Source organism: Liolophura sinensis, chromosome 6 (genome assembly GCF_032854445.1).
Source record: "Liolophura sinensis isolate JHLJ2023 chromosome 6, CUHK_Ljap_v2, whole genome shotgun sequence".
NCBI classification, from domain to species: Eukaryota; Metazoa; Mollusca; class Polyplacophora; order Chitonida; family Chitonidae; genus Liolophura; species Liolophura sinensis.
Genome location: NC_088300.1, coordinates 38,276,587 through 38,302,475, shown reverse-complemented (window position 1 = coordinate 38,302,475; position 25,889 = coordinate 38,276,587). Strand labels below are relative to the sequence as shown.

The following is a 25,889-nucleotide window of genomic DNA, read 5'->3' as shown; positions in this document are numbered from 1 at the left end:
CTATATGAACTATACGTAACTACAAAAATTCTTATAATGTTTAGGCCTGATGTTTGCAAGCTAATGCGATAACCTATTAAATGACAGTCCCATTTCTCGGATATTTTCCAGTTCCAGTTTTAGATTGACCGTGAATCTGTAGTTACAAAATGGCGGTATTTTGAAGCACAGCGAGCATCCCGTTTAATTTTGTTCCCTTTTACAATGCAAGTAGGCTGTTATTAGGTGAGTAATAGTATGTTACATAAATGAAATGGCTTTTTGTTGTATGATATATGAAATATACGGGTATACTTTACTAATTATTGAAAATAGTTGAAAGACCAACCTGTACCTGTCAACGTGTTCTGACATGACGCAGAACAACAACAACGACGTGTTGTAACAAGTTACCAGTTAGTAATCAACCTAGGCTCGTGGATAGCGAGCGTCTGTTGTCATTCAGCTCAATGGTGGAGTACTATCCCATGCATTTAGGTTAGGTGCCGTCACAAATTTTGAACGAAGTGCTGTGTATGGTTTGTTCCTTTTCTTTACTTGGAAGAAGAAAATCATTTCTTACGTCTTACTAGACCGAGCACACTGTTTGGTTGAGCAATATTCATAAACACGAAAAGAAAGAGTTTGTCTTTGTGATTTTTGGCCTTGGCGAATCCGTATAATCACTCTGAACTCTTGGTATAACTTTTGCTTTGCAGCGTGTCTTATTTTTAAAGATATTTACTCATAAATGTCCTCAATCAGAAAGTCAACATTTCAGGGAGGCTTTCTAAACTCCTGTGGTTGCACCACACAATAGATAGATGAGTTACATATTTTGCAACCATATTCATGGCTGCTCAACTTACAGTCAGACCAGCATGTTGTCTCTGTGGTGGTAGGGTGTACATTTGTGACAAAAACCTGGTCAAAATTGAAAACCTGTAGTCTGCATCTGTAAAATAGATCAATTACCATGTAACTAACAGTTCATTTCACTTTAGATTCACAATCTGTAACTATGAATTTGGGTTAAGCTTTGTCAAATCTCCTCTTTTTCGGTACACTGGCCTCCTCTCATAGTTGGGAAGATATAAAAGTGAGGCTCTCGTACCTAGCCTTGTGGAAACGTGGCGCTGTCCAAGCCCTCACAGAAGGGGATTACTTCTATGTCATATCCAACTACACAGGAAAACAGTCTTTTTTGAAGCAAGTAACTTTCTGGGAAAGCAGCTAAGGGTATAGAAAATTATTTTCTTACTGTGATTGGGCCTGTATGTAATAATCCAGGGGGGTTTCAGATTAAATTGTGAAGAAGATCATATTAGATTGATGTTGTTGTTGCAGCACGTTACACGAGAAAATTCTATTCTTAATGATTCTAGCTGTGTGTTTTAAGAGAAATAAACTATAATTTGGAATGTTTTGGAGAGTGTTTACATGGATGAAAGGCCTTACATAACCAGTGACATCAATGAAAAAGATCACATGGTCAGGTACAGGTAGAGCATTTGGTTGCTGGTCTCAGATGCAGGTGGGGCTAGACCAGGTAGTTTGGATAAGCTAATGATAGGACAAAGGTGGCAGCCCGCTCAACTTACCTCTAGCTGGTCAAATCCACACTGTAAGATCTCACCTTCCTATCACCACACAGAATTATCCAAAAGTATCCAAATATTCGTCAACCAGTAGCCTGTGTACCCGTCCCAATGACTTATAAGTACTGGGTTATCACTAGCTAACAATCAATATATTTAGCTTCTGATATTGACAACCAGTTAGGAATGTGTTAGGAATGTTAGGATGTGCTAGCAATCCAGTGTGACCAGCTGTTAGTTAAATCTTACAGTTTCAAAGTTTCATCAACCTTATTCCCTAAATATTTCAAATCTGTCAAAAACTTGTGGAGCTTGGTAGGCTTTTAAGTAATAAATTGGTCTACTAAAACCAAAGCTAGAACATTTATCTAGTGGATGATAAATTGCATTTAGAAGTTGATAGGAGGTACATGTAGACTATGTAAATGGAATAAGGGAATGTATTAAAGATAACTTCTCACTCACACCTGTATTTAACATGGCATGATGATGACCCCAGATAGAGCTGATGATGGGCATGCAGTAACTTTGACATCACTGTAAAACTATGAATTAGGCTCTTTTTAGGACTGCCCGGCACCGATAGCACAGTTGGTAGATCGTCCACTTCAGGAGTGGTAGATCCAGGGTCAATCCTGGATCGATTCACACCTAAGAACCTTAGCGTTCAGCATGAAGGGGATAGTGCAACGACTGGTTGACCTAAATCAGTATAATGGCTTGGGCGGGATGGCTTACTTTGGCATTTGGCAAGGCGTCTCAGTGAAGCAGCACTAGATAAAAGAGCGGTTGAAATCCGTCCTTCAACAAGGGGGAACATTACATGCGCTCCTAAGGATTTCTTTGTCGTCGTATGACTGAAAAATTGTTAAGTACAATGTTAAACCCCAAGCACTCACTCTCTCACTCTTCTTAGGACTTGCTTGCAGCACCTTGCCATTATATACATCAGCCGTTTTCGTATTTGCAAATTGCAGTCTATTGTTATATATGTAGTTCTAAGAGATCTAATATGTAGAGAGTACTGTATAAAAAGATAAGATAAGGAAGTTTTTTTGAAATTTGTTTTCCAATCTTCCAATAATTATTGTTTATAATTGCACACTCTTTCTCTCCAATCTTTTTTGGGTTTTTTTTTTAGTTAAATTTCACTACGACAGGGTGTTTTAACTCCTTTTTAACGCCTTAACCTTCCCTTCAGCCATTTTACCTGTAACTAGCTCCAGAGTTTCCATTGACTTACAATCCTTTTTCTCCCATCTTTTGGATGGGCAATTTCTTGCAAACTGATGTAGGAAAAATCAGAAGATGGGTGGCTAAAACTCTCATAGTGAACCCACAGAAGTATTGAAAAATAAAATGACAACAACAGTGTAATGTGTATCAAAGCCTCAAGGTTGTGAAATCCTACATATGTGCTCCGAACAAATACAAGTCAGTAGTTTCTTCCACATTTTTAGGATAGATCATGGTGGAAGCCATGGTGTGATGTGATATGCACATATTAATCGTGAGCAGCAGAGACAAGCACTGTGAGCATAGAAATGCCTGTGGTATCAATGTGATTGATTGCATAAGACCTGGCGCCACAAGTGAAGCTGGCACCCAATTTAACAATGTACTAAGGTATTGAGTAGGTGAGCTTCACAACTCCTCGGATTAAATCCCCGGTGGTTGAAGCAGAAAAACTTGCTTCCTGCCAGAAAGCTTCAGAAATGCACTATAGCAAGGACTGAACTGGTATATTTATATGTTATTGACGAGATCAGACATATATGAGCATGTCTGTGTCTTCCATTTGTAGGTTTCGGTCAGTATACATAGTAAATCCATTTCGAACATTTGTGAAACCCTGCTGACCTACACTTTTGGTCAGTTACATGAGTACCGGTACAAAAAAGCTCATTTAACAACAGCAGCCTTAATAACCATAGGTAACACTAGTAGATAATCAACTATGTGAATTTTACAAGGGTTGTGTCTTCGAACATTTCTGAAAGCCTGCTGACTTACACTTTTGGTCAGTTACATGAGTACCAGTACAAAAAAGCTCAATTAACAACATCAGCTTTAACAACCATCAGTTACACTAGTACACAATCAACTATGTGAATTTTACAACGGTTGTATTTTCGAACATTTCTGAATGCCTGCTGACTTACACTTTTGGTCAGTTACATGAGTACCAGTCCAAAAAAAGCTCATTTAACAACAACAGCTTTAACAACCATAAGTTACAGTAGTACACAATCAGCTATGTGAATTTTACAAGGGTTGTATTTTCGAACATTTCTGAAACCCTGCTGACTTACACTTTTGGTAAGTTACATGAGTACCCGTACAAAAAAGCTCATTTAACAACAACAGCCTTATTAACCATAGGCCAATATGGGGAGGATTTTGTTCATGTATAAGCATGAACCTAATCATTAGTGGAAAACTGTACCGCTTTTTCATGTAAAAGACTGAAAAGCGATGGACTGTATAAGAAAAGTATGGGAAACAAGACAAAACACCAACCATTTTGCACACGAACTAGCACAGGGATATTAGGACCAAAGATCAAATAGGACAGCAGATCCTGTCAAAAGCTTTGACTTATAGTTTTGTTTTGTTTTGTTTTTTTGTTTTTGTATCCTAACCAATTTCTGTCGCAAAGATGATAGAATGGTTTCCTATCTGACAATTTCTACTCTCTCTCTCTCCAAGGTGTTCACATGCTACATGTAATTAATGGTACTCACTAAAGTGGCCATCCAAGAGTGAAACTAATTAATGCAACCATGTTTTATTTTCAGATTAACTGAAGACGTTCAACTCCAAAAACTCTGGTTGATTGATGTGAGTTATCAACATGGATGATGATTTGGATTTTACTGATGAAGAGATACGTGAAGAACTGTCAAAACTGGGCTATTATGATATAGCTCCCTCAAGATTGCAACAATTTAAAACAGGTATGACATGTGTGAAGTATGAAGAACTGCTAGTAGTTACTGACATGTACATGTATGTAACTGATGTCTCAAGCAACCGCTTATAAATCTGTTATTGCTGTAAGCTTGTTAAAGGTCCCACTGTGAATGAACGTCAACTTTAGGTTGCCTTCCGTAAAGTTTGTTTCTCAGTTGATGTATGTAATGTGCATTTATGAGAGTAAGTTTCAGTGTGTTTGTTCATTTTTTTTTCCTCATCCACTAAATGATGATATTCAACTAACTTTGAGGGCATAGCTTAATACCAATAATACACCCAGCTATTCTAATTGGATAATATTTTAGTAACTGTATTGCTGCAACAATATTATATAAAATTGTATTTTGTGAGATGTGTATTTAAAGATCAATAGATCTTCATGTGGAATCACTGAGAATGGAATGAAAAATAGCATTGTCACAAGACAAGATGGTCTGATATTGGGCCATCTGGGATTTCATATAAATAATCAATAAACTGTTCTAGACAGCTGGCAGTGGGTGTATATTAAACAGGTTATTTGCTTGCATGGCTCTTTATGAAAGCATCTGGGAGCTAGGAAGCTCACCACCTGGCCACTCTTGCCACACAGAGGCATACATTCAATAAATTATGCTTGTATCTGCATGTTCAGTATCATTTATCTGGCAACCTGCAGGTGTATAAGCAAATTCATATGTATATTTCAGACTTGGAGAGACTTGTAAGATTTGACCGCAGTAAGAACAGCTCACAGGAGGGCAGCCTCTTAAGTCCAGAACAGTTTCGTGGAGATGAAAGTAGGTCAAAGACATCTATATTGCTTTTTTAACATGTTATCATATTCGTTTTGATTCAAATTTGCTAGATTGTTAACAACTGGTGTCTTTTTTAAACACTTTTGGGGGGCCTCCGTGGCTCAGTCGGTTAGCGCGCTAGCGCAGCGTAGTGACCCAGAAGCCTCTCACCAATGCGGTCGTTGTGAGTTCAAGACCAGCTCATGCTGGCTTCCTCTCCGGCCGTACGTGGGAAGGTCTTGCAGCAACCTGCGGATGGTCGTGGGTTTTCCCCGGGCTGTGCCCGGTTTCCACCCACCATAATGCTGGCCGCCGTCGTATAAGTGAAATATTCTTGAGTACGGCGTAAAACGTTTAAAGGAGAAGAAAATTTAAATATCAATCAAATACCATTGAAAAGAGTATGCATTTTCTGGCAGGTGCATGCCATCAAAAAAAATTCTAATATGTACCTCAAGTTGATAAATTGTAAATAATGTCAGTGCCAAAATCAGCTTGGGGCGACTCTATTTTGCCTAAGAACTAGTCCTGAAGTCGTCTGTGTTAGAAGGAGAATTGCCATTGGAAACTGCTGAAGTGCAGTTCATGCATTTCCGGTAGAACTCTTCTTCCCAGAAGGTAACGAACAGTACAGTTCGTTTTCCGCTTGATGATCGGGAAACCTGAATGTTGGACGTAGGTGCCGAGTTTACACGAACAAGCCGGCAGTTGTAACGACTCTCATTGGCTGAGAGGCACCACACCCCAGGTATCAATTGCAAAGTGTTAAACATGGAGGATGCAATGGACTTTGCGATTTATGCGAGCTTTGCCGTTTTCAGGCTTTACGTGTATGGTGAATAAAAATCACAAAGACAGGCACGATCAGATAGAAAAAAATGTGCTCTATTCAGCCTATAGTGTCATGTTTTTTTAAGTTTTATTCTCCTTTAATGTGGGTAATATTGTGATCAAATATGGAAAATCCCAGCCAAATTATTCTATATAGCACCTGGCCTGCAACATCCTGCACACCAGGCAAAAAGATTGTAAACAAAAGAGGTACCAGTCTGTATAATAGCTGATTTCAGTTTGAGTGAGTATCAAACCGATGGCAAGTGGCTGTTGAAAATTATCTGTGAGAAGTTTTAAATTGTGAAACATGCGTTGGTATTGGTCTGCTTGTAATCTTCGAAAATGACACATTTCTCACCCTGAAATGAACACTGCTGCCAAGCTGCAGCACACTGATTAGTATATATTAGATTTTTCTGTGACGTAATTCCCCTAACCGGGAATGAAATACAAAGTTGCAAGCCATTCACCCTATACTGCGTACACATGCTTAACCCTTCTGTGACGTCATGATGTCACGATAGCTTTCACCGAGGATGAAATGGAATTAGGAATAATACAAAAACGCTTTAGGCTTATAGACTTGTTTTTTTCTAAAGCTAATTAATCAGCAGTTAATGATGATGTGACACTTATTTATTTTGTCCTCAAATTTAAGCTCTAGGTGAGAAAATATGAATGTAAAAACTGATTTAGAATGTATAGACTTGCTGACATAATATTAGCAAGTTAGTATGACTTTATATCACAAGGTGAAATCCTGCTGCTGGTGGTTCAGCTGCATACAGTGCCTAGGGGTTGTTTTAGTCCAGGCATTCAGGCTTCCTGTACCCATAAACCTGACTGCCATGGTCAAATTATAAAATTGTACTGTACATGTATGTTTTTAAATGTTCCTCTTTCATCTGAGAGCTACATGTATGTGGTAAGAAGATTTCATATGTTCTCCTTGTAGGTTTCAGATCACAACCCTACATTCACAAGGAAAGGATTCCATTAGAAGGAACAGCTTTTCCTGACAGAAACAGAACTAAAGCTTCTGTGGTAAGATTAAAGCATCATACCCGTACATTACAATGTCACAACTGGGTGGGGTTTTATGTTAGGTGTCATATGTATGATGCTTCACTGACATTGAACGGTGAAGGTCTTATAGGTTCTGACGGGGGGCCTCCGTGGCTCAGTTGGTTAGCGCGCTAGCACAGTGTAATGACCCAGCAGTCTGTCACCAATGCAGTCGCTGTGAGTTCAAGTCCAGCTCATGCTGGCTTCCTCTCCGGTGAGAGGGAAGGTCTGCCAGCAACCTGCGGATGGTCATGGGTTTCCCCCGGGCTGTGCCCGGTTTCCACCCACCATAATGCTGGCTGCCGTCGTATAAGTAAAATATTCTTTAAAACACCAATCAAATAAAAAAATAAATATAGGTTCTGATGAGAATTTGTATGTTTCTGTGAACGAAGCAAATCCAGGCTAATAGGCTACTTTTTTTAAAAAAATGCATCTTCACAGACATCTTCATTTGGACCATGTTTTCTCCTTTGCAGCCCAGCTATCTTCATGATGTACATGGTAAGGAGAATCTATGTTCTGATCAGGAGGATGGAGAGAGACTGATATCCTACAGTAACAGAGTGGGCGCTCATGGAGACCCCTCAGGGAGCAGGTTTATCAAAATACCACAGATAAATGACAATTTGTCAGAGACGGACTCTGAAAGGAGATACATGCGACGGAAAATATTAAGGTAACTCCACATTACATTCAGTTTAACATGTCTCCGCACTTGATATTTTCCCTAAATACTCAACAAGTTTGACAGATGAAGTGTAACTTCAGATGCAAGACGAAAACAAGGTGATTACTGTAAACCTTAACCTTTTCAACCACTAAAGCATTTTTTGTTTTCATAGGAATAAAGATTGGCTTCCCAACAGCTGGAGGCTTTGCTCAGCCGCGAGGACAACAACCTTTTTTACAGTCTGTTCACATAACTGAACATTTCACTCTTTGAACTCTATTACTAATCCAATGTGTACAGTCATACAGTTGCTTTTGTCTGCTGATTTGAAAAAAAAAAAGAAAAATGTTTTGTTGGCACGGATGATATTTTACGGCTTCCCGAAGCAAGTCTTTAATATCGATGAAGGAGATCCTACATCGTGATGGGTGAACATGTACCAGCTTGTCAACACAACTACAAAAATGCACTTGCTAGCGTGATACCAGCCTCTTGAGGAAGTAAAAACTGGTGAATTTGCTGTGAGGATCATGTATTTGAAACACTGTTGAAGTTCTTTGTTTGGTCTGTAGACTGTAGGCTTAAGTGTTCATACGTATTTGGTGATTTTTCGCAAAATACAACGGCAAATGTATGATCCTGTTTATTTATTATGTTGAAATTCTTATACACGTGTACATCACGGAAGGTGCGTTAGAACTAATGACAGACACCAATACAAGGTAGGTTCTGGCCGGGCTATAGCTCTCTGCATCAAAAATGCAAGACTCACCGTTCGGTTACGATGGACCGTTAATTTGCATACCAGTACACCCAGACATTATTACACCTTACCAGTGTAAGCTCTTATGACCTGTTAACACCACTCATTTTGTGGAGATTGAGGTATCAATCTATATAAGTGACCAAGTATTCAAATATAAACAAAGGCGGAGTCGGCCTGTCAATCATTACAACTGTAGACCCGATCCGACCACAGATGTAATTTACAATATCTTCAGTGGTTATGAAATCACTTAAATACACCCAGTTTTACCTTTTTGTGGTGGTTTAATTCACTGAAATGCCTAAGATACAAGGAAGTAAATATTATCGGTTTGCATATGTATAATCTAATTCTCTCTGTGGTTAAAAGGTATAAGTACTTCACAGTGGAGGTGTATGTGAATTCATTGAAGTCCCTCTGCTAGACTAGATTTGGTGGGAGATGTCACAATGAAAACAAAACCACAAGTCACATCAAAGGATAATTCCCTCCAAATTCAGGGCAAGCCAGACATTCTATCCCCATCAGCCGGCCTTCAATAGCTGACAATGAGGCTCAAAAAGGTGATTCTTTCCATATGTGCACAAGTGTATAGGTCTACACATGCACCCTATTTCTGTCACACAAAGTGAATAAAGAAAACTCTATCCAAAGATTTAATTCAGTGTATTGTTGACAAGCTGGATGGTTTGAATTCTTGAGTAAGTAAAGGTGTTATATTCAATCACCACACATATTCCATGAGCCTGCATGGTTCACAAGTGTTTGATCAGCCCTGAAAAAATTTTCTTCCCAAGATGTATCCCAATGTTCAAAATATTTCGAACATCTTTTCATATCTGTTATATCTGAATGCATAATAGCATTGCGGTATAGCCCACATTGGCCCCCCAAACGAACCTCTTCAGTACAGGCCAACGTGTGGGAATATTTCATATTATATTCGGACTGAGCTGCTTATCAGTTATTATTCTCGCCAAAACCATACAGTTGTGATTATTCCAAGGGGCATGTCACTCAAAATAAATAATATAATTGGTCAGTGTTGAATTCTTTAAGCTTGTCGTGTACAGACACATGACTGTGAGCTCTCAGGAAATGTTAGCGTCCCATTTACAGTAATACATTGTTTAAAAATTGTTTTATTGTACATGTATGTGAACCTTGTGATGGGTGTATTTCTGCATATGCATTCATTCCCACACTTGCCAACACCATGTCCAGGTATGTGAAGCCTGTGATGGGTGTATTTCTGCGTATGCAGCCATTCCCACACTTGCCAACACCACGTTCAGGCATGTGAAGCCTGTGATGGGTGTATTTCTGCGTATGCAGCCATTCCCACACTTGCCAACACCATGTTCAGGTATGTGAAGCCTGTGATGGGTGTATTTCTGCGTATGCAGCCATTCCCACACTTGCCAACACCATGTTCAGGTATGTGAAGCCTGTGGTGGGAGTAGTTCTGCGTATGCAGCTATTCCCACACTTGCCAACACCACGTTCAGGTATGTGAAGCCTGTGATGGGTGTATTTCTGTGTATGCAGCCATTCCCACACTTGCCAACACCACGTTCAGGTATGTGAAGCCTGTGATGGGTGTATTTCTGCGTATGCAGCTATTCCCACACTTGCCAACACCACGTTCAGGTATGTGAAGCCCGTGATGGGTGTATTTCTGCGTATGCAGCTATTCCCACACTTGCCAACACCATGTTCAGATATGACAAATCACTTCAGATTTAGCATGTATGTGATTACTTGTTTGACTTGTTTGGGTGACTTGTCTCTTATCAAGCCACATCCCATACACGTGTTCCATCGTTATGGCTACATAGGCCGTTTTTAGAGATTAAACCTGAAAGGTATGGATCCTACATCGGCATGCCACCTTGTCCGACCCGCCGTTCGAACTTATGAGCTCTTCCCCACAGTAAACAATCATAGTTGTGACACTACAATAATTTTGGTGTTTCTTGGTTGTCAGTTCAGTTAATAGTATTTTATAAGTTCTGCGTGCAGGTGCCATTATGGAAATCCAGCAGTATTCCTGTCGCAGCTTTCATCCGTAAATTGGCAAGAGCAGATACGCCTGTTTTCGGTGGCCACAAATTCCTTCCTTCCTTGTGCTGTAAACCATGCCTCTCTGAGCTTGGAACTTGAAAAAACTAACTCCAGGGTTCTTCGACCTATTTTTACAAACATATGCAGAACAGCAAAGCATTTCATGGAGGAATTCGATATGCTTGTTTTTACTCTTTTAGCTTTTTTAACACTGAACTATATGTAAATGGCTAAGCTCAGACAGCACATGAAGCCTGGACTTCTATGACGTAATTCGGTGGAGACTACCAAGTGTTCATGGAAAACATGCGCAAAAGCAGCCTCATTATCTAGTGATTTTAAGTACCATATTACTCAGATTAATGTACGCCTTTTCAATATTTTCTTTACACTCAGTTTAACAATATATACAGGGGTAGCTAATTATGAATAAATAATGAATCTGGACACTAATCTTTTAAACATCATTTACAATGTGGCTGTATACATGTATTTGTCAATTCGAAATTATTCTTTCAGTTTATTAGGTTATACCTGTGCAATGGGAATTTGGTAGTATGGGCAACTTGTGTGATCATTTTACTTCACGTCAAGTTCTTGATGTGTAACAATAAAGTATCCTGCATGTTCATGCTCAATCCAAAATAAGTTTACATTCGAGTTAAAACCGTTGTACATCAGAACATCAGAATTGTGTCAAACAGACTTTTAGCTTTTTATGAAAGGAATCTTTTGTTTATAAAAACAATTTTAGAAGTTCTAAAGTTCAAAGTTCAAAACTAGATCTTGTGATAGGATTGGTACATTGTAAAGCTTTGCTGAATGGTGTCTCATAGTCTCAGAACCGACACTGCATCTTTTGTTCTCTGTTATCTCTCACAGGAAAGGTAGTGATGGATCAAAGATAATAGACGAATCTGTGACAGAGAGTGAAGTGGGTAAGTTTGACAAGATGCACTTGTTGAAAATACAGTCTGTGGAAGACTGTCCATATCAGATACATGGGCAAAGACTAGTGAATATCCATCAGTGGGGCATAATCATGCGCAAAACCACTTTGTGTCTGTCTCATAAGCAAGAGACCAAAGTTGAATCCCGAAACTGGTTTAAATGGGTGAAATTTAGAACTTTGAGTGGTGTAGAATTCCAGTGAGGCAGTAGTATTAATATGTTGGCTTTGAGAAGGGCATACTAGCAGGAAACACATCAAAGACGCTACCTTATATTTGAAAGCAAGCAACCATAGTTTAAACACAAATAATAAAGTAATTCTATCATCTTGAGAAACTGTATGATTGATGTGCTTATAAGCTACATATACCTGAGTGAAGTGAAAGCGGGATGTGTAGAGAAATGCCATACAGTCCATCTGTCTTATCCAGGTTTACAGATGATCAGTAAATCTTTTGTCTTTTTATTTGGATACAGTTAAAGTCAATATGTACAGGTGAGAATCTACCTAGTAAAGCATCTTCGAGTGGTATTGTCCTTTATTTGACAGTGATAATAGTGTGTGAGAAGACAGATTGGTTACTACTAATGTGTTGACCTGCCATGTATTTCAGGTAGTTTAGCAGATATAGAGGAACGGTTAAAAGAGGTTCGGCTGAGTTATTACACGTTAAACCACCGTGGTGAGAGGACGAGGCCAGCTTCAGCCCCACCTGCCCAGGTAAGATAGCTCTGTACATAACCCATGTCAGTATCTCTGATAGTAGTACTACAATTTTGTCAATGAATGAGTTACACAATTTACATGATTCATTGAGTTCCATTGAGTTCCATTGAAGCTGAAAGGTGTTTTGAAGTCAGTTTGGAAGGTAGGATAATGGTAAAATTAAATAAATATTATTAAGTAAAAAAAAGTTTCAGCGTCAAAATAAATATTTTCAGACTCTTTTGGGTCTCATTATTAGGGCAGATACATTAAATCTGGTTGTTAACAGAAGGTAACAATGTTCACCGTATACAATGTGGGATCACCTAGCGTAATTTGGCATTATGTTAAATGTAAAATTGTTTCAGAATGTATATAGGTATATGGTTCCAGTTTTAACACTAATACCTTACTTGGAAGAACTCAAAACTATAGTTTTAATGAACTTTCTCTTGGCTGTCCTGTGAACCAGCTGCGTGTTGAGGTTTTCTTGGATATGTGTTTGTGTTCTGAAGTATTTGATTAGCAGGGGTTCATAGAAGTTGTCTGGACGAGCCAGTATTCGGTCTGTTGATTTAATAAAAAACTCATTAACTGGTTATATTTATTTAGTTTGACGTAGTTTTTTTTGAAAGAAATATTTAAAATTTTACATAAACTCAATTTGAGCATTTCCAAAGTACCATGAAGCAACCTGTTCGTGTTACGACTCCTCTCCCTCTTAGGGAAATCTTCATGTCCCTCTGCAGTGATTAGATTTAAGAAAGCCATTTTCTGAAAGCGAAGGGGTGTATGAAATCAAACATGACACATAGTAAACATCTTTGGTCTCTACCAAATCGGTCCCCAAAAATAATTTGACCTACTTTGGCTTGAGATTGTTCTGTTTTTGAAATCAGCGTAGGGCGTGTAACAGCATGTGAGCAGTCTGACTGGTTTCCTTCCCCTGCCAGCAGGTGGCACTAATATGTTTAGCCCATTTCAATGCAAGCACACAGTTTGCCTTCAGGTTTCGTTTTCAGGAGTCTGAAGTTCGATAAGTGGCTTATAGCAGCGAAATTAAAATCTTTGCCAGATTTAAATTTTTACCTGCGACATTGATTTTCTATGAAAGCATGTTTTTTGTTCAAAAGACTAACGTGTGTACCAGACAGTCGTATTCTTGGTGGAGAAAGTTACAATTCATTGATACACAAAGTAGCAATGTATTTTATCGCTCTAAATATGTAGCCTCTCTATTTATAGATCATCATAGTTAATATTCCTTGGTAAAATTCACTGTTTGTGGGTCTCTTCATTTTCTCATTACTGGTGGCTCATTTTCGCAGTAAATTTCATGTGGCCAATAAGTGAAATCAGACGTTTTGAAATAATTTTGTTGATTGAAATCTTCATTTATTTCGACAAGTGAGGATAATGCATGGAATATTCATCTGAGTGCGCTGTTCAGTTTAGGCTCTAGTGTACGTCTAAGGTGTTGCTTGATTTTTGATTTTCTCAAATATTTTTTTTTTTTGTCTTCAAATAATTTTTGACATGTCCTTTTACAGACTGAAAGTGACAACCACATATTCCATAAGCCATTAATGCATTACCATTCTGTCTTTATTCATGACTGTTGAATATGTTTTAAAAAGTGATGTCAAGACCAATTGCTTATGTTGTGAGTTTCAGTCAATCTAGACTTATGCTCTAGGTTGTAAGCTTTCTGGGCAGGTCTTCACACTTCACTGGACTGGTAGTCTGAAATACATGTAACAATAACCACAATGTGTGCCGATCATCAGTTTGCAGTATCAAGAAAGAGGCCAACTTGTTCACATCTATGCAGTGATAATTACTTCAATCAATGAAGGGTAGTAAAGTACAAAAATAGTTAATTTTAGTATCTCAAGCGGTCCATCGAAACAAAAAAAAATCAGTTTCAGTTGAAAGAAAAACTCAATTTCACCCAGAAAGAATTGGTAGGTACATGGAAAAATGACTTCTATGAACCCCTGGATTACTGATTGATTACTGATTTCTTCACAGGCCCCATACAGATTAGACCCTGATGACCCCAGGCCAGCCTCCGGTGAGTGAACAAATCCTAACTCCTCTGTTATTAGATTCATTAAAATATATGTACTCTAAACTCCCTATAAATTCGTCCACAAACAAGCTGTTTTGGTATTTTGGAGGGATGTTGTCTGATGTGGACAAGTCATATTATAATGTCTATGAAGTTCACGTGCCTCTCCCTGAACAATACTTTATAGCCCTCATGGATTATATGTTTAAAAAGGCATCAAAATTTCAATTTTACTAGTGGAATTTGTCGACGATTTAGGGTAGATGAACTTTTTTCCACAAGGATGGCGTGACCTTGCTGGATACACTAAAGCTCTGCCCGGTTTCCTCTTGCCATAATGCTGGCCACCGTCGTATAAGTGAAATATTCTTGAGTACGGCATAAAACATCAATCAAATAAATAACTAAATAAATATTTTGGTTACAAAGTTAGCTAATGTTGTTAGATACCTGTGTAAAGTATAGGGATTTAAGAATTCCTAAAAATACAGGATTTATCAACAACTTTTCTGGTATCCCACATGCAACCATCCGAGATTGTTTTTGAGATATGGTCCTTTAGAAACACCTTGTACTGTTCATTTACATACCCTCTTTTGTCATACAGGACGTGCATCATCAAACAAACAATATTTTAATATTGGCCAGATATACTGTAAAAGTTTCGCCCTCAGACTTGGAAAGTGTATCCCATGATTCATGTGTTGATCGTGGTTCTTACTGACTGGGCGCCCCGGGAGAGCATCAGAGATTATATGAACAGCTCCTGAATGTAATAAACAAGCTTACTTTTCACTGAGCAGTCTGTCTGCGCGCCTGCCACCAACATTCATGTTTTCCTCAGGTTTAATCATAATGAATTCAGTGCATAAAGGCTCACTTCACTAAAGGCGCACCTTGATGGTTTTATGATCGCCATTTTATGACGAGCGGGAATTCAGGAGAAAACTCTCTGGAGATTGATGAGCGCAACCACCCAGTACCTCTACACATGTGGAGAGTCAAATATCCGTTAATATGCATGCAGAACTCTTCATGAACAAAACTATAACAAAACTTAGAACCCAGCAAATCCTTACTTGCGATGTTGACCAGCAGATGACAACTGTGTTTAAAGCGACGTACAACGTACAATCACAGGGCTCGAAATCTCCACATGTGTATTTATTATTTCGCCTGATGACATGATTTTTGCCACCGATAGGCCAAAAAATAATGTTACCTTTTGCTGGCAACACCTGGGCATATTTGCATACAGGCAATCATAAAACATGCACTTTATTTTGATATATAGTCAGTGTTGTGCAAACTTCTAATATGCCAACACCTTCAAATCCTGACTCACGATACACGGAACTCGGACACAGTGCTACCGAAAAGGGGTCAAAGGTTATGGTACCTTAGTTTTCGAAAACTATGTTTCTGTATTTAGTTGGGGGTTTCAATAGTCATCGCCTTTCTTCGGTATAATTCAGAGGTATAATTATAGATGGCCAGTTAGGAGATCTGCAGACCTCGCTTTTAGTGACTTGACCCCATGTGGTGCAGATTAGTGCTGCCAACTCAGCCCGTGGCAAAGTAAACGACAGAAACCGACAGTCAAAACTTGACATCATTTACCATATACTTATTTTCGGGTTTTCTTTGTCTTTACACCTGACTAGCATCATGTATGTGAATAATTTTTGTTTAACCACCAATCAAATAAATCAATCTGTAAATGCCTGAAGTTTGCTGTTCATGTTTTAGTTATTCTAAGGTCAGCTGACCACCCTCATACCCGTAACCTGAGGAAGTGTGACCCTGTTGCCAGAGGTCAGCAGTTCCGACAGTCATGGGCAGCCAATCGTGTACCAGGAGAGAAAGCTCACAAGAGACTACGCTGGAATGTCCGAGAACAGATGTTGTGTCGTGACACAATGGAGTATAAAGTAAGTCATGTTTCTAAGCATAAATCAGTTAGAATCTCCGTTCAGTTGAACATCAAAGCTAGTATCATCATTGACCTTGAATCTGTTTCTTAAAAAAGAAGAAGATGCATATTTCTTTATCCTTAGGATTTAAGAAAAAATCAAGACTTGACTAAGAGGGAAATTTTTTTCTTTAATACAGAGACCACAAAAGACCTATGTTCCCAACTCCTATGTAGTTCCCACAGAGAAGAAACGTTCAGCTCTAAGGTGGCAAGTGCGAATGGACATAGCACAAGGAAATGTCCCATTGACTGACCTACCAGAGGATTTCTGATAATCAGCAAAGGAGAATGTTAAACTGTACGAGGGGAGCGAAACTAAATCATAGGGAAAGGAAATGAAAGAAGGGCTCTGGGTGGGTGCATGTTGGAAGGTCACATCATTTGAGTCCACTAACCAAATCTTCTATTTATAAATATCTGTAATTTTTAGAGTTGTACATAAAGCAATTTGTGACTCCACATTTCTTAATTGTATTTATATGCGTCTTTCTGTGTACAGTTGATGTGCCTTTATATGTAGTTTTGTCTTGTATAACATCTTTATGATTTCAGTGTACATAATAAAAGCCCTGAACAGGAGAAGAAATATTGCCTTATGACTGTACATGTGTGGCGATCATTTTTCGTTGGCAAGCGCATTCCTGAATTTTGAGTTGATGAATGGTTATAGAAAATTTGGTTACTCCAATGCCAACCTCTGAAATGGACAGTTTACTAATAAATAGATATTTATTTATTAATTATTCTTAAATCAAGTACACATGTCTGTGGAGTAAACCACCAATTCTTGGAAATTTTAAACAACCAATTCTTGGAAAGTTGTACTGAAACGTACAACTTTCCAGCAGAATATCATCCCATGTTCCGAGCAAACCTCAAAATTAAAATCAATAGAACTATTAGAATCAGAAAAAATGGGTAAGTTACAGATGAAATTTTTGGTCATTTAGCATGATTGTTCTTTCTAAGCTGATGGCAAAAAGACAAAGTTGTTTAATTCTAACTGGACTTCATAATGTTACAATATTTTGGGTCATTCCATTTCAGCTGTTGTTTTTGAGAGATGTTTCTTTAGAAACACCATGTTCTGTTCATTTTCAACAGTCTCGAAATGCTTATTTGTTCTGGAAGCAGTTTTAGATGGCTGTAATTTCTACTCAAGGGGACTAAAGGCCGTGAAATCCACCTCATGGGGTTTTCCTACTCAGGCTTTCATAAAAGTGAAATACTCAGTACTTTTTGAAATAATAGCCCTTAAACATTACACTCTGATTAACGCCTTTGGTAAATTTTGCCTTTTCAGTGAGCTGTCATAGGTCAGGTGAAATTATATAGATCTTTGTTACCTGGTTAGTGTTATTTAGGTACATGGTCATTTTCACAAGAAGGCCTGATCACTTTTTCTTTATCTTACATGTGCTTGGTGCCTGAACTATGCTCTAGGAGAAATGACTTTGCAATTAACCCCCCTTTTTTTTTGTTTGCCTTGACAGTTGGACAGCTCTTTGAATTTTTTCTCACATCAAGATACATCTCTTCACTAACGATGGAAGAAAATTCAAGAGTTGTTCTCTACTCCTATTGAAAGTAAATTCTTAAAAGCTAATCACGTGACACACTTTATGATCATGTATATCATACATCTTAAAATTTGAAGTCACATAAAGTCAGCCACTAAAGCTAAATTAATTAAAATAGTATTCCAGAAATGTTAGTCAGCCACTAAGATGAAGTAATTAAAGTAGTATTCCAGAAATGTTCTACACTGCTTATCAGCAAAATAAATAGCAAGTTCATAAGGGATTCAATAACATGGTTACTCAGAGTGAATTGTTGGTTATTGCCACTTCATTGAACTTCATCTTCTCAGCTTGTAGAATTTTCTGTAATAACTGTCCTATATCCTTTTTCTGTCTATATATTGTGGCAGACTTTGTGTTCACTTGAAAGCAATAATGTTATTAAAAAAAAGTGTTGATCAAAGTGTGATGTTTAAGGGCTATTATCTCAAGAAGTATTGAATATACAGGCAAACCTGTTCTATGCGGACAGTGAAGGGAGCTGTAAAAAGTGGACGCATATGACAGTTGGCCACGTAAGACAGGTTGTGAAGGCCAAGCCAAATCACAACTGAATTAAGTTTCAGCAAATCTGCTCATGTACATAGTAAACTTATAAATAATTGTTAAAACATTAATCTGTTCTGCTACATACATTTCAGAGAAATATAACAATTGTAGTGAAATAATAACTCAATAATTTCAAGTTTTGTGGGGTGCAGGCACTTACAGAAAGAGTCTCAGGTCAGGGCACGTATGACAGGAGAACTTTCTTCCTATCATTGTCAAACCCAAGAAAGCCATGTGCCAGTTTGGCCTGCGTAGGTATAAATAACTATTCTAACAAATTTTTGGTCTGTAAATGGCAGACTTCTCAGATGCTCGAAAATCCAGTCAATCATATTTGCCATTACCGGTGAAACACCAACAACAACAAAATGTACGAGTGAAGGAAGATCAATTTCTCCATATGTTCGGAACAGGCAACGCGAAATGAAAACACACCACCATTTCCCTGCAAAGATGATGGTCAAGCAAGCCAGGTAATTTGTGAGTGAGTGAGTGAGTGCTTGGGGTTTAACGTCGTACTCAACAATTTTTCAGTCATATGACGACGAAGGAATCATTAGGGTGCATGTACGTGTAATGTGCCTCCTTGTTGCAGGACGGATTTCCACTGCTCTTTTATTTAGTGCTGCTTCACTGAGACGACTTACCGAATGTAAGTAAGCCGCCCCGCCCGAGCCATTATACTGATACGGGTCAACCAGTCGTTGCACTATCCCCTTCATGCTGAACGCCAAGCGAGGAAGTTACAACTTCCTCTTTTAAAGTCTTAGGTGTGACTCGATCAAGGATTGATCCTGGATCTACCGGTCCCGAAGCGGACGCTCTACCAACTGGTAATTTGTGAAAGAAACCATTCATGGCAGGAACCACAGGAGGTCAGATTATATCCCAGTTTGCCCGCTATTTATGGCATTCATAGCTCGGACCTCAGCATGGAGTTAATCCACTGCAGCAGTGGATTTCCGGAGTGTCCAGACTATGGCCAGCTGGGCCTCATTAAAGAACAAGAGACTTCATCGCCATTCACCAATAATGATCACACTTCACTTGTCATCACAAAGTGGCAGGTTGTAACTTTTAATCCCTACAAAAACTTCCGCAGCATGTGGTCGCCATTTTGAAGTTTTTGAATGTCCAACGCGGCAATCATCATTACTTTTGAAAGTCTCGGCCGCTCAGGACAGGCAGATATAGAATTTGGTCGCCAAATATATTGGCCGCTAGACGCGTTGGACAGGTGCCCGGATATTACAGGTTGTTTAACATGGAAAATTGTTTTGTCACGGCTGAAAGTGGACGTTTATGGCAGATGGACGCTGTTTACAGGTGGCAGTACGTAAAGGTATTGCTATTCTGAAAGCCTGGGTAGGAAAACCCCAGCAGGTGGATTTCCCGATTCTGTCCTCTTGAATAGTAAATTAATTATCTAAAAAGGTTTCCAGAACAAGTGAACAATACAAGGTGTTTCTAAAGGGCCATATTTCAAAAACCGCCTCGAAGTCACTGCAAACGGAATGACCCCCTATCCTGCCTAAATTAAGGACAGAGACAACTTTAGTTCAAACAGTATGTTTTATTGAGAAAACATTATAATGTTTTTGAGAATGGCTTAGGGTGTACATTTGGTAGCAAGTCTTTTAATATTGAAACACACACAGGCTCATGCTCACGCACCCTCTCTTCTATACACAAAAGGACTCCCCCCCCCCCCAACCCCTTCCCTGGTTTTCATGCGATTAATGTTTTTCTGTTTCTAAAGAGTGTAAGGCACATGGCGGATACACCCGATATCGAGGTAATACGCTTTACGAGATACCAACTCGTGTTTCTATCGAGTAATTTCCACCACTGCTTCAACTCTGATCACTCCAGAACCATACCATACACAAACCAACCAAAGCGATTGTTTCACATCAAAACCAGTGATGATAGAAATGCATGTGTTATCAATAAAAGATGTGGATTCCAATCATTTTTCATTAGCTAAAGGGTCAAATGGTTCACAACCAATCACATTTTACACTCTTTTGATGCAGAACAACATTAATCGCATGTTTGCAAAATCGCTAGAGTGAAACCAGGAAGGTGCTTATTTACACAAAGAACAATGAACATTACTACAGACCCCAGGAAACTCAAATAAATAGTTAATATAAGGCCAAACTGCCTGGAGCCAGGTGTGCCTGAACCAATGCTGGTCCTGACTAGACTATCTAGCACTGTGATGACCAAAACTCTCACACTGTACCGGGTCCAACACTATGCGGATGTGTGCCACAAGGCCGATGCCCCTAAATGTAAATATTGTAACCAGCTCTACCAATATGGGGCCATCACCCAAGTTCAGGTAACTTTTTTCACAAATGACTCCTGGGTCAGAGCGCCATAAAGTGACATGATTTACTGGGCAAGTTATGAAAAAACTGACTGATGCAGTTTTGTGAAAGTGGAAACTAATGGAAGTTTCACATGTATTTCCCAAACAATTTATTTCGATGTATATCTTCGTAAACGAGTTTCACTCATTTGAATGGAGGAGCAACTTTACATTTAGGTTGGAAAAGCTGAACTTAAAACTACTTGAAGCCTACATGTACATATCACGCTCTGTTTGCACGCATCATATTTTTGTTAATACAGGCTCATTCATTCATTCGTTCACAGACCCCATCCATACACACACACACATGGTCAAGAGATATCACTTCACCCTTCACATACCTGACTGAGCAACAGCACACAGTGGGGGGGGGGGGAGAAAAGCCAACGTTAATCACAATTAGCAATAACCACTTCATATAAGTGTTTGGAATACATGATCACCATAGACGCTAAATAGTTAACTACATGGATCAATACTGATGAATGAAAGCAGGAGGAGAGGAAACTTGAATAGTGTTATAAGCATTCCCCAAAATTCATATACAAAACAGAAAATGCCGAACAAGTACTGCAGTGGTAGTGACTGTCAATAAAGCATGTCTTGTCACATGATTTAAGTACAATGGTCTTCTTGGACATATTCATTACAGCATTCCAATCAACTTGTATTTATAGAGCTGTATTCACCACGCATTTCCCTTTAATACGATCTGGTCTCTCTGAAAGCAAGCGAAAAATTTCTATCACAATGAATCACACAACTTATATGTTGGCTGCCACCTTGGCACTAAACATCCACCTTCAAGATCCTGGATTAACACAGCCTTGTCACCATTGCTGATTTCACAATTTTCGCTAAAAGTTCTACCAAAACAAAATTACTGAAATCCATCTTCACAGCCATGAGGGAACTTGTACAGATCCAGACTTAATCGACAGTCTCCATTGTCCTTGTCCACACCATATTTTACACATCTCAACAGCTACAGCTGGAAGCCAAATTCCAATCACAGCCTTTATTCTGAACTTTTGAATCTTTAATATAACAGTGATTTCCTCGAGCTGCAATGTTCCCACTTTGTAGAGTGTTTCAGTTCAGGTGGAAACCCTTCTCCTTGGTGGCCGCCAATAACCGCTCTCTCATGATCTCCTCGGACGAATACTCGGGCAATTTGAGGTAATGAACACACGTGTTGACGGATGGATAACTACCGTCATTGCCATCCACCTTGCGGACGATGGTTAACCTGGGGTACAGATTGGCCAGTCCCCCTGGTGGCAATGATGAACAACCTGTTGTAAACTGCAGGAAGGCCTTTCTCTCATCTCCGCTCATCTTCACCAACACGTTTGTGAGCCTTTGGAATCCGGCACTGTAGCAAAAATGTACATGTAAATATATTCCACAACAGTGTAAACTGATACTTCCTGAATGTTGAGATTGATGGTGTGAACATTTTTCCCAGCTGCAGATATTCATGCAACAAAAGAATGGCTGATATCCAGTAGCAGACTTGCACACAAATTTAAAAACAGAGCGCAACTTTCAAATGATACAACTGTGACGTCACACAGCAAAAGCTTTTGAAAGCACACACGCACAAGAGATTCTTTTATGATGACATCCTCTTAAAAGGTTAAAACTGTAGTTATATCACACCCTATAGATTTATTTCATTCTGAATCCGGGCTAGATCAAACCACACAGAACTTAACTGGATCTACTTCCGTCCTCTAAAATGTTATAGAGCATTTTCTCTTTTGACTTTAATTCGGCGTAAAATCATAAAATGTACGGTCAAATTGAAAATACATAATAACTGCAGTTTGACAATGAGCTAAGGGTGTTCAATTTGTCATCTTATGTTAATCTAAGAAAACCACTGTAGTCTTTGTAATGTCAATGGCTCTCTAGGTGTAATGTTTAGCTGGAGTTCCTCCAGACTAGAGACCTGACTAACCTTTCCCTGGTGTATCCTAGCTTAGGCTCTGTATAGTTCAGAATGTCTTCCCTGCTCCAGCTTGGGGCCTGGTCTCCACACAGCATCATTCCCAACTCAGAAGGACTGAATGAATGTAACTTCTCCATGGGGAACACCTTGTTAAACCCAGCTACAATGGAAAGCACACAAGGAAGTTTACTTATCTGATTGTTGTTACCATAAACAAGAATTTTTTCCTCATGACAGTGAGTATTGTAAAGGAAAACTACAGTACCTGAGTAAACGAATGACCTGGGGCATGTCAATGATGAACATATTGACGGAAAACAAATATTTTTCAATGAACCCAAGTCTGCAAGAACAGCAACTCTTGTCATTCTTAAACACTTTTTGTCCACAAAGTGTGTGTGACAGAATCCACAAATTTCCACTTTAAGACTGGGAATGAACCCACACCTTGTGTCCTTGATGCTGAAAGATAAAATTTCTTAACCACTCGGCCATGACCAGCTCACTACATGGAATTTCTCTTGGAACAACTCCAACCTGGTGAGAACGCCAATCTCTAGACATCCTCATGTGCATCATTTCTGCATGGTACACTCTTTCTTTCCAGAAATGAATCTTTAACTTTTATTCTTGAAAGAAACATATTTAAGCCCAAAACGTATATCCACAATATCTGATTGGTGTTGAATGCAATTTAAAAATTTTCACTCATGATTGAAAGTTACATTTACAGGTTGAGGAAATCAAGATATTAGAAATTGTTCTGCAGAAGTTGAATGATGAATGATTTGAACTCCTAGCCAACTTGCAATAGAATTACTGCCTTTGTTAACGTTTACTAATCTCAATAATGTGCTGTCTGAATAAGTTATAAAGTACACATACATTAGTGTTTGGCTTACCTCTGAAAGCTTCCATTTGACATCTGATGCCCGAGTTGAAGCAAAAGTCAGTCACCAGATCAATGTAGTCTTCTACGTTCTCCAGGGTGACCTCCTGTTAAAACACATTTACAGTGTGAAAAATACAAAATGGTATTCAGGTGAAGAATGTAAAAGAATCGAGTGATTCGAGAAGTTATATTTATTTATTTATTTGATTGGTGTTTTATGCCATACTCAAGAGTATTTCACTTATACAACGGCGGCCAGCATTAAGGTGGGTGGAAACATGGCAGAGCCCGGGGGAAACCCACGACCATCCGCAGGTTGCTGCAAGACCTTCCCATGTACGGCCGGACAGGAAGCCAGCGTGAGCTGGACTTGAACTCACAGCGACCGCATTGGTGAGAGACTCCTGGGTCATTACACTGCGCTAGCGCGCTAACCCACTGAGTCACGGAGGCCCCTTCGAGAAGTTATATGCATATCACAAGCATTATGAAATACTATTCCTATTGACTGTATAACCACATAAAGTGCCACATTTTGTCTCATACTACTAATAACAAATGATTTCACGGAAGCAAAATACAGGTCTTTGTGTCCTTTTAACAGAGGTTTATTCACATGGTGATACTACAGATGAAGATACAGGTTTCATATTCGAGAAAAGAAAATTCACTGATTTCCAGGACCTAATATCCTATGTTTTTTTTTTTTTTTTTTTTTTTTGATTGGTGTTTTACGCCGTACTCAAGAATATTTCACTTATACGACGGCGGTCAGCATTATGGTGGGTGGAAACCGGGCAGAGCCCGGGGGAAACCCACGACCATCCGCAGGTTGCTGACAGACCTTCCCACGTATTTTAGTACATTTAGTTCCAGTACAAACATTCATGTGAATACTCCTTCAGTAGCTTATTTGTCATTCCATTTTGAACTGAATGTAATACAGCAGTCAACATTGAAAAAGTAAGTACATGTACTTTCAAGGTCTTGAAAATTTTTCAACAAAATACAAACAGTTTCAAAGATTCAAGGACCAGCTGAAGCCCTGTGTTAATATGTTATATCTTATTTACTCACTTCATCCTCTCCATTTGGCTTCAGATCAACAGCTGAGAAACCATACACCTTGGATGATGGGTTAAACTGGAAATTTAGACTGGAACAAAGAAAAACAAGAAGAAGAGATTACTACAATGAAAGTAACACCATAAGGGAATCATTACACTGGGACAAAAAAAGCGACAGCAAATAGATCACTACAATAAAAGCAATAATACAATGCAAAAGAGCCACCTTATATATTTAGTTTTAACACAATGTGGAATTAACAAGTTACAAATTATTATAGAAGTATGATAACTGTTTCTGATGATCATATCTGGCTGCAACCAAAGGACTGACACAATTGCCCTAGCATGACTGGCAAAATGGAAATTTCAACAAATGTCACCTTTTCTGTTTGGCTGATGTAGTATTTTGAGTGGAAGTTGCAGTGATTTATCAATTCCTATCTTACTGAATGAAACAGAAATGTAAACAAGGCATTCAAAGAACACTGATAGCTTGCCTCAATGAGCAGTTTGTAACACTGCATAATGTTCGAAAGTGAAGTGATACGTTCAAATACAGACCTCTAGACCAAAATAAAGTAGAATGATATTATTCTCAGTGCTAAGACCATGTCATTAAATCAACAAGAAAGGACAAACGTATACTGTCACAAATATGACTGTTTAACACATGCCTAATGATGGCAGAGCAGAGTTGTGAATTGTTGCACTGGTAAAAAATGTCATCATGGGCTATGATCTTTGATATGCAAACAGCGAACTGCATTTGGCAATCTGTGTACCATGGGTGGCAATTGCAACCTTGTGAACGGCTGAGCAAATGGTGAGCTATGGTACTAAAAGACTTCTTTGTGGGGAGTTCGAGAACCAACTCGCTTGTGTGGTCTTTGATATGCAAATCTCTACCTACGATTGGCTTTCCACTGCAATCATATGATTGGGTGAGCAAATATTCAGCTGACAACATTCACTGCCTATGTGGAAGGTTTAGACATTCCGTCGCAATCTAGGAAGGCGCATGCATCGGCCA

General features: G+C 38.9%; 2 protein-coding genes across 2 annotated transcripts in view; one reads left to right on the top strand and one right to left on the bottom strand.

Moving 5' to 3' along the window:
- The first annotated feature begins 130 nt into the window (after positions 1–130).
- Positions 131–17,011, top strand: LOC135468735 (centriolar and ciliogenesis-associated protein HYLS1-like). Its single transcript, XM_064747135.1, has 10 exons — positions 131–225; positions 4,376–4,534; positions 5,243–5,332; positions 7,119–7,207; positions 7,708–7,907; positions 11,614–11,669; positions 12,297–12,403; positions 14,420–14,462; positions 16,209–16,390; positions 16,572–17,011. Exons 2-10 carry the CDS (start codon positions 4,432–4,434, stop codon positions 16,704–16,706), a joined length of 1,005 nt encoding a protein of 334 aa, XP_064603205.1. The 5' UTR covers positions 131–225; positions 4,376–4,431; the 3' UTR covers positions 16,707–17,011.
- A 3,266-nt stretch (positions 17,012–20,277) lies between these two features.
- Positions 20,278–25,889, bottom strand: part of LOC135469368 (E3 ubiquitin-protein ligase HECTD1-like) — a 45,828-nt gene continuing 40,216 nt past the window's right edge. The window contains 4 exon segments of the mRNA XM_064747999.1: positions 20,278–22,318; positions 22,907–23,057; positions 23,800–23,893; positions 24,867–24,945. Of these exon segments, the coding sequence (XP_064604069.1) occupies positions 22,036–22,318; positions 22,907–23,057; positions 23,800–23,893; positions 24,867–24,945 (607 nt within the window). The 3' untranslated portion in view covers positions 20,278–22,035.